The 17,784-nt window shown below is 43.3% G+C and overlaps 1 protein-coding gene across 5 annotated transcripts in view; it reads left to right on the plus strand.

Moving 5' to 3' along the window:
• Window positions 1–17,784, plus strand: part of ABR (ABR activator of RhoGEF and GTPase) — an 826,710-nt gene that overhangs the window by 624,055 nt on the left and 184,871 nt on the right. For all 5 annotated transcript variants that reach the window (XM_069226275.1, XM_069226276.1, XM_069226277.1 and 2 more), the window contains 2 exons: window positions 12,338–12,460; window positions 17,163–17,238. In XM_069226275.1, coding sequence (XP_069082376.1) covers window positions 12,338–12,460; window positions 17,163–17,238 — 199 coding nt within the window. The remainder of the gene's footprint in view (window positions 1–12,337; window positions 12,461–17,162; window positions 17,239–17,784) is intronic.

Below are 17,784 nucleotides of genomic sequence, written 5' to 3' on the forward strand. Positions count from 1 at the left end.
GTAATTCTGCAGCAGTGAACCCCTTGGCATTTAATATGGGGAAAATGAACAACCTGCAATCCAAGATTCCTTTCTTAAGGTCAAAAAGGCAACAAGAAACATGTATGGGATGGGAAGGAAGCTACAAATGCTAGCTTCCATGACATCAAGGTACTGCTTCTACACACTCAAAGCAGCCTGCAGACCATTGATAAGAAAATCAAATGCTTACTTCCTGCAGACCTGTAGGATGAATCCACTGCACATGCTAAAACCCTACACCATCTTGGAAAAACTCTTTGGTGTAATCATAGCATCAGTTCACAACTAAAGTGATTGAGACATTGTCTTTTGTTTGGCCCTGCGAGTACAAAGATCTTAACTATGAACCCTCCAAAATTTCCGTCTCTCCTGCCTTCACTATAGCTGTCCAGGAGGCAAGACTGGCTTTCTTCCCATCCAAAAATTGCCTTCAACAGATGGACATAGACTATGCCATGCTGTACCCAGCAAATCTGCACATTATATGCAAAGTGAAACCAGTGTCCTCCAACGATCCCAAGCCTTGTGTGGCCATAACTCCTTACTGGTGGCTGCAGTCTCTAACAGTGGGGATAATACAAGTGTCTATCTAGAAAGGGTGATATATTCCTCCCACGCCAAGTACACCAGCATTTCCCACCTTACAGTGTCCCTATTTTCTTCACTGATGATATAAGACTCAGTGTATTTTCTGGTACAGGAATGCCAGCTGCAGAAATGTGTCTCAGATCTGTGAGTATGAAATGCTGGCTATGAACATACTTCCCTCTCTCTATAAGCCCCCATTTCCTGAGCAGCACCAGATCAACAATGTCTTTATTTGGGGGTTTTGTTTCTCATCTGCTAATTTGTGGACTTGATTGCCCCAATACACATCCTTCCCAAAAACTTGCCCATTAGTCAAACACATAGAAATAGTGCTTATAAAAAGTAGAGTGTCCATGCTGGTCAGAGTTGTCAAACTTTGAGCGATGCACAAATTCACTTGAATTGCACAAGTATGCAACAGTCGATATCAATACAGGTACTCAGCCGATTCCAGCCAGTACTTTGAACTATCCTGAATACATGAGTGACTGATTGAAGGCTGTAGAGAGTGAAACAGGAAATGTGATGCAGTTGAGTAAAGCTCAGCCCCTGGACCTATCTGTCTCCCTGGAAGTGCCAGGTCAAACCTGAAGGTGCGTGTTTACACCAGCCTGCCCCATGGTCCTGGTAGTCATAGGTCTGACCTCTGTACAGGATTATGAGCCTAGCCTGAGAAAGACTAAGATAATGAAATGAGCACTTTGCACGTGACATATCAATATGGTTACTATGCCTGCCCAGCTGCTTTCATCATCAACCTGAGTGAATTCTAATCCAGTAGTAGAAGCCAAGCCTTCTCATGAGCTTCAACCCAGGAGCCACTTCAAAGGTCCACAGCACAGTCCCTGTGCGTGGGTCATGTGCTAGGGTGGATGGCCCTCCCTTCTGATACCCCTTTTGTACTCCACCTTTGCTGCAGGCATAGCTACGGTGCACAATAAAGATTCTTCAAACCACATGGCTGTGTGAAACTCTGGCATGCTTAACTGTATAATTGGTACAGAAGTGTGCATGCGCAGTTGGGGTAAACAGACTCTAAAATATAAGAATCCTTATCCCTTGCTGAAAATTTGCCCAGCGGGAAGGAGCTCACCTTGGTAAATCTGCATATGGACTAGTGAAAATATAGGACAAACCTTAATTTGGGCTGCTAAACGAACCAGACTCAAACCACAAGATGTCAGGCACCCTTGTTGCACCAGAAAATCTGACATAAATTATGAAAGAAGTGATGATAGACCATTTTGCCTCCTAGTTACCACTAAGTGCGTACAGACCAGAACTGTGAACCCAAGGAGGTGGGAATTACTTGTCAATAGTATGAAGAAATCAAACTAACTAACAAAAGTAACTTATTGAATGTATCTAGTTTATTCAGTAAATTGTGTATTTTGCTAGCAAAGAACCATGTGGTACCCATAAAACAAAATTGTAAATGTTTTTACCATTGCACAAAATATATGTTTCAATGAGTTCTTCCCTTTCCCAGACCCCCAGAATAGAATTTTAAAAACGTAGGTAATCTCTGGGGTATGCACGGTGCGGATTGTCTGTCAGGTAATGTTTGCCCACTGGATATCATTTGGCCATTCTTTACAACCTACCTGCCAGTTAAAATAGATTACAAACATTGCCCATAGACTAATCTTGGGACTTTGGTTTCTATGAGAGTTCTAGATTTTAGGGATTGCGATCACTCCCATGGGTTTTGTGTTTTGGGATACAGTGTTTGATGGATTTGGGTTTGAGTCTTCAAATATCACTGAGGATCCCCAGTTTAATGGTTTTAGAGACATTTGTATTCAATATGTATACTTTTGAAAGAGAATATCCCCGTATGAACATTGATCTTTATTGTTTGTGCTTCTTAACTGTGCTGTTTTGCATTTGATGCTTACTTTCCAACCACCTCTTTTTATCTAAGCGTCGACTATACGACCTCAGCTACCAAAGAAGAGCTGTGAAAGCTACACTGTCCTTTCTAGTCATTGCATTCCTGTTATCGGGAATTCTTGGCTAATAAAGAGACAATTGAATTAGCACCACTGGCACTTCAAGATGATGCCCACAGGTCTACAGGATTTAGAGAAAATACCTGACCCTCTATTGTAATTAAATTAGTGGAAAGGAAAAGGGTTCTGTGGTGACTGGCCTTCCCGATGATAGTCAAGTGGCCAGATGGGGGTGAAATTAAAATTACTACCAAAGGGGCCCCGATGGTGAGTGCTACAAATGCATCAGCATCTCTGAAGAGATGTCACTGGAACATGCAGGAAAATATTGAGTATTTTCTCCAGTTCTTGCCGGTACACTGAAAAAGGCAAGAAGTGATAACAGAAGCACAGGTGCTGACTAACCATGCTGTAAGGAATTCAGCTGACATAGGAGACCTAGTGAACAACACCTTGCCTTAGACTGTTTGGCATCTGGCCAGAAAGTCAGCATAAGTGGATGTAAATCCCTCTCTGTGGCTGATCTTTGTTTGAATCCCGAGTGGATGAGATTATACAGAGCATGAAAGAGCAGAAGGAGCTGTAGGTGTCGATCGAAGGAGCCCCGTGGCGTTAAGTTAGCAGAGGTTCTTTTCTCACAGAAAAAATAATTGCAATTAACGAGATGACCTTCATTTAAAGAGATTTATTTTTTATTTAGATTGAAAACAGGTAAAAGGATTGCCATTACCTTCCTCACTCTTTTACCTCGTAAAATGTATTTATTAAATGTATCGTTTCCATTGGATGAATCGGAAGAAACGTGAAACGTAGGCAGTGTTTCCCTTTATGATATAACCAATATTTTTTTATGGTGACATTGATTTCTCATCTCTTAAAATTTTGTTGAAATATTGATGCCGGTGTATTTTCTGACTTGATGAAGTGTAGCGGGTGAAGGTAGTTGAGAGACAAATAGCCTGTCTCACCAGATTCATTTTTCTGTGCTCTTGACCTTGCACCGTTAGACCACTCGACTCCTGAGGGAGTTTTACATTTAATTCACAAAATGTGTTTTTTCCACAAATTTGACAAGGTCAAAACTATAATCATCCACGTCGCTCTTTTTATTGTTTGTTTAAATCTTTCGCCTTTGGCTGTGGTATTTCAAGGAGATGGAAGCAGTTGGATTGGCAGTGACATGCGCATCACCATATTCAACTGTGGGCACTTCCCGCCCTCCCACCGAAGAGTCCTTCCATTGCTGTGCATTGTCACAGCATAAGCTTGGGGCAGATATTCCATTTTATGAAAATGGCTGGTTCACATATTGAACTGGATATGATTGTTCCTTTTATTATTCTACTTATCTGTCTCATTCCAGAACAACATTCCTTGTTTTCAGACTCGAGCTGCACCCTCAGGAGAGCCGCCACTGGCATTCTGCTTGATGTTGAATTACAACATTTCAATCCTGTTTTGCAATATTTGAGGAGGGATGTTAAAAGATCCTCAAATATTGTAATAGAGGATTCGTGTTAAATACTGTTCACATAATTCATTCAGAGCAGTACTGCTGCCACAAGTGCCCAGACCAGAAGATGAAAGTGCAGGGATTTGAGTACTTTGGTATTGTTTTGAAATGCTGGCTGCATTTCCAAAAGAAGTTTAGAATAGGTTCTTACTTTCTCTGATGGGAGGAGCCCTCTCAGTTCTTCCAACCAAATGTCTGATTTGATTTGAATTGAACGAGATTTATAAAGCGCAGCAAATGCCCGTAGGTGTAAAGGCGCTATAGTCTATGGTCCGATTCAGCCAGAACAGATTATCAAACATGCTGGGGATTTCCATATAGCATGAAAACCCAGGTCTATAAGACCTTTCTGAAGAACTGTGGTCAGATGGCCTCATATTGGCAGGGCCTTCTGCTCTCAATGTCTTTGTCATGCTCAGCTTCAAATAATAAAAACGATAAGGCTATAGTTCCCTTCATGTTAAATATGCCGACATGAATAGCATCTGCACTTCCAAGCTGTACACCATGTGCTGTCATGCAGGTTAATTGCAGTTCTAAGGCTACGAAAAACACGGTCAACATTTAGATGTCTTTCAGGTGCATTTTAGAGTATTAATGCTGATAGAATTGCGTTCGTAATTTGTAGTTCTCAAGTGACAGGAAAGGAAGTTAAAAGCCTGCAGCGCCACAGTTAACACAGAGGAGTCTCGATGGAAATGTATTGATAATAAAGGCTGGCGCGCCTAAACTCATAAGCACTAGAGCTCTTCAAACTTATTAAATGCATTTGTAAGCTTGGAGTACCACTGGCATCAACTAGTTCTCTGCCTTGAAATTATTTTAATCTTCAAAGTTCGTACAAAAGCAAATTTCTTGTCCATGTTTAAAATGAAACTGTTTTAAATGGAAATGTGTGTGATTTGAAACCGGTTTGGAGCACTGGTAGCTATTTCATATATTTTTGAGGCAGATACTTTAAAAAAACAATATCAAAAAAACCTTAAAAGATGGCGATTTGATGAGACTTTTCATCTGACTCTCTTTCAGTGAATCTGTGGAATCAGGTTGATTTGGCGCTTTCCTTGCGCTTTCTTATGTAATAAATGCCTTTGTTGCACCTGTAAATCTGCCTCAAAAACATCATGCAAAGAATTATTCTTTCAGGTCTTTAGAAAACCATTGTGAGATAATTCCTGTGCTTGATAGTTGAATGGAGGACAGCGACATGCTTTCATACACTTTTAAAAGTTAAATATGCAAAGTTCTGTTCTCCGTACCATTATGCATATTTCAGATAAGGTGGATTACGTAGTATTTGCACATATTGCAGTTTCAACTGACAAACGGGTCCTTGATATATTTTTACATAACGATATTTTGTCTGTGTCGTAAGTTGTTACCTGACCATGCTACCACGACCATCACTCCCACCACCGCATGAAGTGTGTATACAAAGGAGCTAATATGGCTCCAGGGTTGTTCCTCCCACTTGTTTGTAGTTTTGGAGTCCTGGGATCCTTCTCAGTTTCAAGTGGGATCCATCCATAGCAGTGGCTTCTGGGGAAGTCAATGAGCTGAAGAACTCCTTATTCTTTGTTAATTGTCCTCATCTTCAGGTGGTGGTAGTTAATTACTACAATAATTGGTAATTTGTGATTTAAATATGAAATATTGACCCAGTTGAAGGTGCTGGCAGAAAACATGTTGGGTTAAATACAAGAGACTGGCCTAATTGTGGTATTTTTTCATAACACCCCGAGCTTCCTTTCACTGCTTCCTGGTTTGGGAACTTCTCACTCATTGCCCGGTTACACTTGAAACATCTTTGTACAAGATAGGTGATCTCTCTTCACGTCCCCAAGATTCACCGAGATTCTCAGTGATTACCACGTGCTCCATGAGGACCCCCTGCAAGAATTCATCAGTAATCCCGTGACATGTTGCCTTCCATTAACAGACTGACACTGCCTTCAAGAAACATCCAGATGGACATTAATATTGCTTGCGTCTACAAGTCTATCCATGTACTTCACCCACGCCCCATCAGCAACTTTTCTTTGGTTTATGTAACCATCAGCTGCTGTACCTTTCCGTACAACCTTTGTTTCATACATAGTTTCTTGTTAAGACGCTAGGTGTACACAAATGAATGTAAAAGCAATAAAAAACTGAATAGATGGGCACATATATTCACAATAGGTTGTGTATAAACCCAGTCTCTAAGAATCTTCGGAATACTTCTCGGAGGCACAGTCTCTGAAGGATCCTGCAAAAATTTGAATTAAATGGAGTGGTGTTTAATCAAAAAGCCTGGGTGTGAACACAGGCTTCATGTGACCTGTGATGCTGAAGAGTTGGAGTGCAAACCGAGATGGTTCCTGCATGAAGTGGGAAGATAGAGATAGCAGATGGCAGATATGGACCTCCGGCATCCTTTATGTTCCAGCACGAGTAATGAGCCAAGCGGAGGCCCTAAGTGACTGTGTGTCCTACAGACTTGGTGAGGGGGTGTCCATGGCTCTCCCAGCTTGGAGTGGAGGGAGAGGTGGTGATCCTGAACAATTTCCATGCAACTCCATTGTTGGTTAAAAGTGAAACATATAACAGCCCAGCCACTGTTCTGCTAGATAACAATGGTCAGAAAAGTGGGTGACTGCTGGAGTTCCCAGGTCAGTGCCCTAGTGGTACGTTGTGGGGCTGTTGTCAGGTTTATGAAGGACACAGTCACAAATGACACCAAACTGTAGAAAAGCTTGACTCTTAGTCTTTTAAACTGCAGGACGTGTGTGGATGACAAGTTGGTATTGAAGGGTGGCCACTTGTCTGAGCAGCGCAGTAATTTTATTGGGCAAGCCTTAGGTGCCGAGAATGCTAGCTGGAGAAAAAAATCTGTAGTGACATCTGTCCTCTCTGAAGGAGAAAAATTCTGACTTCTCGAGTCCTCCTCTAGTCTTTTCACTGTCCACCAGTAAATGTGAGGTGTGCTGCCGACTCCCATACATCTGTGGTCTGAGTAATTCTCATCCAAAGGAGGAGCTACGCCTGTGTTATCACCCATATTTCAAACAACCCACCTGAATCTCCCTCTGCATCCATCTGCAACTGACCCTCTTTCTTCCTCTTCTCCCAACCACCTGCTTGCTACTTCCCTGCAAAGTATCTTACTCCCAGGCTTTCCTGGACAACGATAATTTAAATTTTGTTCTTAGGAACATATTATGTTACTACTAAAAGCGACATCTCTTGCAGCAGAAAATGTATCCCGTGTTGTACACCTTATCTAATATTTTGTCAATAACCTTCAATTACAACTCCTTCAAAACATAAGTTTTCCTGGAGCGTTCAGGTTTGAGCCTATTGTATTAGAGCATTATCATATATAAAACTTCAAATATTTGATGCTTCTGAAGGCTCTTGCCTGTGACTACCTTGATCAAAAAAGTTTTTGCATTTTATGGTAGACCTTCTTAGAAAGTTGATATAGAAATTCGATTCACAAAGCTCAAAGTAAAAAATCCACCCCGAAGGGTTGCCCCTACAGTAGTACTTTTTTAGTAATTCACAGAGTGCCCAGGAGTACTCGAGAAAATTCATATATTTGCTAGAATGCTCAAATATGTTAAATTGACATTCGCATAATTTCCACCAGATAAGGAATTATGCACGCATGAGTGTGCATTAGCACATCACATGTTTCTTTTCGCCAGGGCCTGGTGGAGTTGGGGGTAATGAGGTAATCCTCATGGCAAGTTACTCCTGTGAGCTCATATCAGTTTCCAAATACCTCCTTTGTAGGCTGTGTCTTTCGGTGGGTTGTGAGATTGAACAGGCAAGGCTTACTTTTATTAGGCAGTGTGGGGTTGCCCACCAACTTCAGCTTGCACTTGCATTGCACAATAAATGTATTGTCCAGTCAGTCTATCTGTATCACAGCAATGAATAAGACATTATCCATGGTGTATTTAAATGATTAGTAACTTCAGGAAGGTCTTGAGGCATTAATAACATTTCTAAGTAAGTGTCAGTGGTTACTCTTGAACTACTGTAACTGCTTCTGTACTATATCCGGATGTGCTCCCCTTAGTGGAAGGATGCAGTGTCATATAGTGTATGTTTTTTTCAGCACATATGTTTCTTAACCTGCCTTTGTGTGGGACAGCGCACACACCCAGTCTGATTGTGTCTTGCAGTCGTTCAGCCCGGGCGCTGCCTGTGCCTGGGAGCAGTCACGCTTCTTTTCTGCAATGGATTAGAAGCAGTGGATGCAGGTCTTTGCAAGGTAGCAGAGGCGCTACCATCTGTAGTGACAAGGTGTGGACAGATGTAGGTGTGGTGGGGGCAGGAAGGTTCACAAAGTCCTCACATGGACTCGACATGTTTGGCTGAACAGTGCACGTCTGGGGAAACCAATGCTGTGGCTAACAGAAAGGCATGAGCCCTCAGACCTGCTCAGCACTGTGAGTCTGGGTAACAGGTGAAGGTACTCGGGTCCTCATGCTCAACTGCACCATTTGCACAAGGAACTAGAAGACACAACAGTAGAGTGTGGAGGTACTTTGTGTCAAACACTTGGGCCGGCGTCACTTAGTGCTAGGTCAAGCAGTCAGAGGCCTTTGATCCTGGCAGTCTTAGTTTTACCAAACTCCTCATAGCAGCACTTTAGATCATTGAACTTGGCTCTATGGCAGGAAGTCTTTTCCTCGGTCTTAGGGTGTATTCCCTACCCCTTGTGGAAAGACAGCCGAAGTCCCTGTCTCTGGTCTTAGCTTTTATCTGTGCAGGGGTACAGACCTTTCAAACGTAAATGTGCCCAGCGCCCTAATTTTATTTCCCGAAACGGTGGTAGTTGGTCACCAGCCAACTGGCCCCACCATGCCCAAGTTGGTGTGAAGTTTTAGGAAGGAGTCAATCACTCAAAAGTATATTTCTTTTCGGTGTAACATGCCTGCATGGCAACAAGCAACCAAGGTGACCTGTCATTCTTTTGTAAATTGACGAATGTCAGCCTCTGTCCAATGAGAGGATGTTTCTGATTATTTTGGCAGAGTTGAAAGCAGGACGCGGGGATAGGCAGGCAGCGCATCCCTTTTTGTAGGTGTGCAGCTATGACCTTGTCTTTGTCCAGAGTCTTTTCTTCAGGTGTTTCTTCTCATAGGTCAAAGTTTAACCTGCTGGGCGGGCTTAATCCAGGGAAAATAAGAAAAAGGTTCTTTCGTGCTCCATTAAAATCCAAGTTCATGTGATTTCTAAACAGACACTTAATTTTCTAATTTCAGTGGGTTTTTGCAGAGGGATGAATAGTACAAGAGGACAGTCAGGGGTTTAATAGCAGTTCTCATTGCTACTAAACCCTGCGGGAGCACCCCACAATTGTAGTTGCATACAAGTTAAAGGGATCCCCAAATAAAGGCACGTTTGTTTCCTGCACGATAAAGCATATTGGATCAGCCAGCATGAGAAAATGAGGAGAGGGATGTCTTACATAGGCGGTGCAGGACACATCTGACCCTGGACCCGTGACCTGTTAACCTTTGCAAGGAAATGATTCTTTCTGTGGAGAAACTCCTTAAACATTGGTTTATTATCCTTTCACACCCTGGTAATGCCCTGGCACCTGCCTATCATATGATTACATGTATGTGCGTTTACAGGGGAGAAACTATGTGACTACTTGCCAGTTACGAGTTTATGGATGTTCAGCCTCCTCTGCATGGTACCCTCACAGAAAGCCCACTCTCCCATACCTAACAAATGTACCAATTCCACCACACTGGAGCATTTTCAAAACTCGTATATGTTTTCTGAAGCCTGTGTATTGGGCTCTAGGTGACTGTGTGCTTTTGTTACTGCACGCTTGTCCTCTGTAGGGGCCATGAGAGCATCATGGAAGATGCAAAATAAGTGAACAAAGTACGGATATTTTTTAAAGGGAATCAAAGCCGACCACATACTCGTCTTAAAATATCCTGTTTCAAAGTATGCCTAAGCTACATGTGGAGTGCCTTTCTCGCATATTTTTTTCGAGCTATTTTTAAGCAGACGTTTTGAAATCTTGTCGGCTGCGTGTTGTCTCCTAGCACCTCAGTTTCAGACGCTTGCTGCGCCTGAATCTGCCCTCTAGATCGCCTCCATATTCAAGCTTCCCATTACCTTGGATCCCATCTCGCGCTGTTCTTGCAGCAGAATTGACTCTTCTTGTGTTGTCCTCTCTGCTTCTTACTTCATCACTCGGATTTGGTTCGCATCTCTCCATTAGGCCTGTTTTTTTTTTTTTTTTTTTGCCCACTGAGCCCTTAGGCTTTTCTGATTTTTCTTTTTTGTTTCTTTTTTTCCCGTACAGGGAAATTAACTCTTGAGTTTTTCGTCAATGCACGCGCTCCTGATACAGTCACATCCACCAAGAGCAAGATGTAGCCACAGCCCTTTATGAAAGTTCTTTACTCCAGTCTCAACTTGCAAGCATTTCTTCTCTTTTCCCTACTCCTTCAGTAAGGTCTGTGCAGCAAGCCTACTTTCTAGCTCATCCTGCTCCACTCAACACGATTTACGAATCTGTAAATGAAGGGTGCAAAAAGTTCAGAATATATCAGATTTAGGAAGGTACAAATTAAGCACGTTTCTTGTAATATTGGAAGTATGATGGAAACAATCATTTTAATAGGATCAAAACAAATCAGTAAACTAGTTGATGGCTTTTCCACACATTATCATTTGTGCACTGTTTAGTTTTTTCAGTAAAACTGAATGTGCAAATGTGTAATGGTCATTGCAATTGAAAGTGTGTTGTCTGTGATGGCAGTGCGTCACTGTACCATGCATACTCCACTCTACCACTCGACTCTAGGCCACTGCAGTCTACACCACACCTCTCTACGACAACCCCCACTCAGCGGCACACTACTCTACTCCATGACACAATACTCCCGTCCACGCTACACCACTCTATGCCTCTTCATTCTAGCCACTTTACAACACTCCACATTTATCTATGCCACTCCACACCACTCCACGGCACTCTATACCACTCTACGACACTTTATGCCACTTTACAACACTCCATGCCACTTTACAACACTCCACTTCACTCCACTCTACTTCACTTCACTCTACTTCACTTCACTCTACTTCACTCCATGCTACGCCGCTCTGACACTTTTCTCAACCGTACACCACTCCACTCTACACCACTCCCTTCACCTCTACCCCACTTTACTAAACTCCACATTACTTCACTCTATGCCACTGTATGCTGCCCTGTGCACTCTACTCTGACACTCTATGCCACTATATGCAACTCTACTCCACTCTATGCTACTTCACTGTACACCACTCCACCCTGCGTCACTGAAATCCACCCTACTGACTCCACTCTACACTACTCCTGACTAAGACATTCCACTCTACAACACTTTATTGCACGCTATGCCCTTCCGCACTACTCCATTCCTCGACAGTCCACGACAGTCCACTCCATGACACTCCACTCTCCACCACCGTACTCCACTCTTCGCCTCTCCACTCCACTTTATGCCACTATGCACCACTCCACTTTACACCACTTCACTTTAGGCCACTCTTCTCCACTCTACACCACTCTACACATCTCCACTCTATGACTCCACTCTACTCTAATTCCACTCCACTCTGTGATTCTACTCCACTCTACTCCACTCTATGCCACTATTCTATGCCTATCGCTGAGACATTAGGCTACACCACTCTGACACTCCACTCTACTCCACTCTACAGCCCTCCACACTACTCCACTCCTTGACACTCGCAGACACTTAAGTCCATGACACTCACTAAAATTCCACTCTTTGCCACTCTACTCCATTCTCTCCCACTATGCGCCCCTCCGCTCTGCACCACTTCACTCTAGGCTATTCTACTCCACTTCACTCTAGGCCACTCTATTCCACTCTACGACTACTCCACTCTACTACTTTGCTATACGCTACGCCACTCCTCGACTCTGTTCTATGCCACTCTGACACTCCACACTACTTTATTTCACTCTACAACCCTCCACTCTTTGAGACTCTTCTCCACTCTACCCCACTCCACTCTACTCCGCTCTGTCAATCAATCAGTACTTGTATAGCGCAGCACTATCAACCTGGTGGTATCTGGGTGCTAGGGTGTGATGTCTCTGTTGAATAGATGTACAACATGACTAAAACACATTGGCAAACCCAATAGCTCTTGCATAGGCGATACCTGTTGGCTTTGCCAATGCTTGTATTACTCACAGTGCATTGTGTTGTGTCTCCTTGAGCAGAAAGCGAGCAAGGGACAGAGTCGAGCCATTGACCGCATGAAGAAGAAGATGTTTGAGAGCGAGTCTTGGCTGCTGATGAACTCGCCCACCATTCCCTTCCGGGTCCACAACAGGAATGGAAAGGTAAGACATGCACCGTCCACACCCTGTGGAAGGGTCGTGGTCTACGCCTGCGAAGCTCTATCTCCGATTGGCCTAATGTGCAGATCCCAAGTAGTGTAACTCCAAACGTGAAGCTCTCAGTTTAAATTGATGTTATTATCAAGGTCTGATGGGGTTTTGAGTCCCTGCGCATGAATTAAAATGGGGGCAATGATCTTAGTGAAATTAATATCCCTTCATTCGAGCGTGGCTATTAAAGATGTTTGATTCGCTGGGGAAGTCTTTTTAACTAGTGCAGGGATTTCAGCAAGTTGCCGATAACTGCGGCTGCAAAGTGTCTGTGCCCTTAGCAATGTCAGTAGTCACAGTTAACATTTACTATCAGTTTTAAAATGTCATTTTCTTTTATTTCTTACACAGTTGTTACTCAATCGTTCAAAGTTATTTAGCTTGTTTTTTGATTTGCTCTTATTGTCTTTCATAACACACTTGCGTTTGTATTTTTTTTTTCACTCAACACAAGTCTTAAAATATCCACTTGTCAGCTCAAGACTTGTTTTAGGTGCAAAAACTCCCTCATTCTACTTCATTGTAAATTAACTCCGAATACTAGGTTTGTTAGCTCATTGAGCCCCCTGCTGGACATTTCTATTATTGTTTTTTTCATGTGCCTCACACAGTAGTTTTCTCTTTGCGTTTGAAATAATTTGTTCGAGTCAGAAATTCTATAAGTCTTGCATTTCCACAGTAGACCCCTCCTAATAAACGTTTGCATAAGAAACTAAGCAAGACAATACACATCGTTAGTCAACAGCCAAATCTGAAATTACCATTGTAGATATGTTTCCTGCTAAAACCATCTATAAAAGAGGCAGCCAGGCAGGCGGACCTCGTTTCCTATCAACCATCACAACAGGATGCCACCTCCGAATGTCCCAGTATCTTACTCTACTGGAGATAACAGCGCTGCGTTTCCTAGCAACAGTTTCTTTAGAAAGTGGCATCACTGCGTTTTCCATCAAAATCATTTTTAAAAGAAGAACCCTGGCAAGGAGAAGTCAGTTCCCAGCATCCATCTCAAATTTGGGGATTTTCAAGACTTCATCGCTACCAGCGGGGGCATCACTGGTTTATACTTGTCAATCGTTTCCCTTAACACTCTGACACTTCTTTGTGCTTCATAAATTCTTTCAGTGTTTCCTGATTGAAAAGTATTTGGAAAATAAATTATGGCATTATTTAAGATTAAAAACATTTAATTGAATGTATAGTTTTGAGGTACCATAAAATGTTTGCTTTTCTTCCAGTACTTTGAAATGTTTTTTTCTCATACCTGTTTTTTTAACAATACAAACATTGCAGCTCGGCACTCACATTATTAAGGAAAGGCATAGTTTTTTCCCAATGCTTGTTTAATTAGGGATTAAACTATTTCTTTAGTCCCTACTTTTGATCTTTCTTTGTGTTCTCTTTCAGGGATAGTGTTACGTTCCCTGTGCTCGTTCCGTGCACAAAGCAGACCTCACCATAGCTAGGGCGGTTAGAAATCAGGAAAAGACTAGAGGCCTCGAAGTCCTAGCAAATGTGTATACTCCCCTTACAGTCTTCTTGGAGCTCACCTCTGCCCACCCCTCCTCCGTGAGAGATCTTTCTGCCCAACGCACCCGTCCTGAATGTGAGAACAAAACAGCAACTAAACCGATCGCTCGGACCCCTCAAGACCGAACAACTTCAGTAAAATCCTAACCCCACTCCTATCAACCAGCACTGATGTCATTTTATACTAATGAAAATGTGTGTGGACAGCCGATAGTCACATCAGGCAGTAACCTTCGCTGTGCTTAGACTCCTTATGTGCATGGTATTGCCTGAAACTTTATCTTTATGTCCGACTCTTTCCATTTTTCTGTGGGTTTGTTTATGCATCTGCCAAGGACAATAGTTAGGCAATGAATGCGCCACCTGAACTGACTTGCTACTAGGGCTGAAGTGGGAACCAAAAGCAGCCCTGGCACAAATGTTCAAACTAAGACTGCTCTCTTCCACCTTCACTGATCGATCTATCTCTCTCTCTCTCTCTCTCTCTCTCCTTCACTCTCTCTCTCTCTCCTTCTCTCTCTCCTTTCCCCCCCCCCCCCCACCCCTCTCCTGAAGCCCCGCGCGTCTGGTTTAATTTCCAGGGGAACCTGGAGAAAGTGACAGAGCTGCGACCAGTGGTCCCCACTCCTAAATACCAGCCTCCGAGGGCTCCGGACCACTGGGGAAGGGCCCAGTGATAAAAACGGGCTGTCCGGGCCCGTAGACCACCCCTTGTTCACTTGGTAGCACCTGTCCACATAGCTGCCGGCCCCATTATACTGCTGGCAGAGTGAAGACTCTCCCAGAGCGGCAGCGAGATGACTGCCTGGTTAGTGCAATTCTGATTCTAATTCGGATACATTTTCTGGAGTAAGGACTAGCAGTTGACCGCCCCAGAGAAATTTATACAAAAAAAATCCCTAATTTTTCTTTTTTCCCCAGTGCATGTTTGCTTGTGCTCTGGACTCCTTTCGTTTCCCCCTGCATGCTTGTGTATTTGCTGAATCCCTCTTATTGTTGATGCCACACTCGAGGGTCACGGGTTTGCATCTCTCTTGCCCTCAAAAGGCCATTCTACTGTCTATGCACCCGGATGTGCCTTGCTATGGCAACATTACTGCTGTGGGTTCTCTCGTTGCAATGCGATCACACTAGGCGCTACACTCGCTCCAGTGACATCACACTGGGAGCTATCCTCGCTGCAGTGGCATCATAATGGACCCTTCCGTTCTTACAGCAACATCACACTTGGCATTACCCTCCCTGCACTGATATCGCACTGGGCGCTGCCCTTATTGCAGCGACATCAGTAGAATCTTCCCTTACCCTAGTTGTACCCCGCTGGAGCTGGAAACACTGCAGCTCCTCTACCCACTGAAACCTCTGCTGTAGGACCATCACACTGGACGAGCTGGTCGCACTGCAGTCACATCAGCCGTGGGCGCCTCCAGTGGCGTCGCACGGTAATGCGCTCCCACTGACGGGGCGGCACACTTGCTACTATGCTTACGGTAGTAGCAGCTGGCAGATGTTACTGAGCGCTGCTGCCTTTGCAGTAACATGTACTGAATGCAAGCCTGACTGGAGACCTGGGGTTTCTATAGTGACATCACACTGGGATTGGCGGTGCCGTGACAATGTGATGTGCCAGAGCAGCACTTTCATCACTGTGAGACACCAGTATTGTGTATATATCCGCTTCAAAGGCGTACTTTTTGCAGCGCCCTCCTATTCCGATGTGACATTACTGCAGGAGTAGCACACTGGGTGCATCCCTCACTGCTGCGGCAGCATCACACAGGTCCTTGTCGGGTAGAGACACAAGCTGAAGCACAGATAAAACACAAGTGGCATCCTAGACTGCAATGGGGAAACTACTGAAACACAAAACAGAAGTATACCTCAAATCTTTGTAAGTTCAGTGAATCAATCGATGACAATTTTAGTAAATACAATTATTCAAATGAAAGGGAGGGGATGATCTTCTCGCTGCAAAAAGGGTTCAGTTGAAACATATTTAATCAACAGTTCATATTTAGGCACCTAATCAGCGAAAACCAGCAACTTTGAAGAGACCCTTTCTGCATTCAAGGATGTCTGCAGCACAAGTAATCAAACATATTAAAGATAACAATCAGGAGATGGACACCCCAGGGATGACTTTTGTGATGTTTACAAAGAATGCAAGAAACATTGGTGGTAAAGCGCAGATGTCTTTGAGAAGTATAGCAAAAAACTCCACATGCTAGAAGAGATGGACTTGCACTCTATCGAGCCATAAAGAAATAGGAGTAGGAATCGCAGCCCACTGAGAATGTTCACACTGATGTGCAGCATGTCCCTGTTATATACCAAGGCACTATTAGAAAAAAGGAGATGAACATTTACCAATGGTGTATGTTCATACTCTCATGTCCACCAGTGCTTGGAAACCAGTGTTTGGTACTGCACAGAAAAAACTAAGGGCCTGATTTAAAGTTTGGTGGACGGGTTGCTCCGTCATAAACATGACTGATATCTCAGCCAATCAGATATGATCTCCATAGGCTATAATGGGATCGAAATACAGCGGATGGGATATCCGTCACGTTGTGATGGACTAATCCCCTCCGCCAAACACTAAATAAGGCGCTATGTTTCTAAATTATCCTCAAATATAGAATTCTGCACTGCTTGCTGTCAACGTTGGGCAAACTGTAAATTAACATTTCAGAAACAAACTTGATGAAGAACTTAAAAGCCCAGAAAGATGTACTCATGCCTTTGTAAGGTGGGTCGAAACAGGACACCTAAATACATATTGCAGAAAGTGTGGACTGACAAATATGGGATTAAGATTTTATCTGAGATGGATATATGTTATAAGGTACCCTACCCATGTCTGGATGTAGATGTCTTACGTCTTCATGAAGTGGCAGGTACTGATGTGTGCAGTTGGAGCTATACCAATATGCCATGCAACTATGCTGTATAGCGGTGACTGTTCAGTTATCAATGTTGTTACCCATATTTTTGCATCGCTTCATAGTGGTTCTTTATCGTTTAAGTATTTTCACTCATTATAATGTATGGATCCTATGCTAACCTTTGCACAACTTCTCAATGTTTTTCTTTGAAAGCTGTAATGGTTGTCCTCTGTTTCTAGAGCTACCTGTTCCTGTTGTCCTCGGATTACGAGAGGTCAGAGTGGAGGGAAGCGATACAGAATCTCCTGAAGAAGGGTGAGGCCGGAATGTGTTTCCAGTAGTGTTCGGGTAGTGCTGAGGCTGCTCTGGGCACAGATATCCAGTTCCTGTTTGTATCATGACTGTAAAATATGCAATAAGCAAGACATATATTGTTTGTGGTGGCAGGAGGTGTGCTGGTATTACCATGCCCTGTGAACACTAATACTCTCACTTTTAATCACTGAAGTATATTTAAGACTTGGAAATTTACTCAGAAAAGAGGATATGACACCCCTTGCAGTTTTTGCAGCAAAATAGAAAGTCCAGTTTAGTTGTTTGTTAGCCTTCTGATAATTGGGGTGTTGTGTGGTAAAGTACATGGGGCTAAGACACCCTCAACAGCAAAGATAATTCAAATAAATGACATTACATCCTTGTCTCGAATTGTGGTATGGCTGGCAGGCGAGACTGCTGGCAAGCAAGTGCTTATAAACTTTGGCTTAGCTATGAACACTGGCTGCTTCTAACCACCAGCTGTTATAACTATTTTGCATGACTCAAGCTATCCGCATAAGACGTGACATTGCCAAGTTCCAACAG

This window comes from Pleurodeles waltl, chromosome 3_1 (genome assembly GCF_031143425.1).
Source record: "Pleurodeles waltl isolate 20211129_DDA chromosome 3_1, aPleWal1.hap1.20221129, whole genome shotgun sequence".
NCBI lineage: Eukaryota > Metazoa > Chordata > Amphibia > Caudata > Salamandridae > Pleurodeles > Pleurodeles waltl.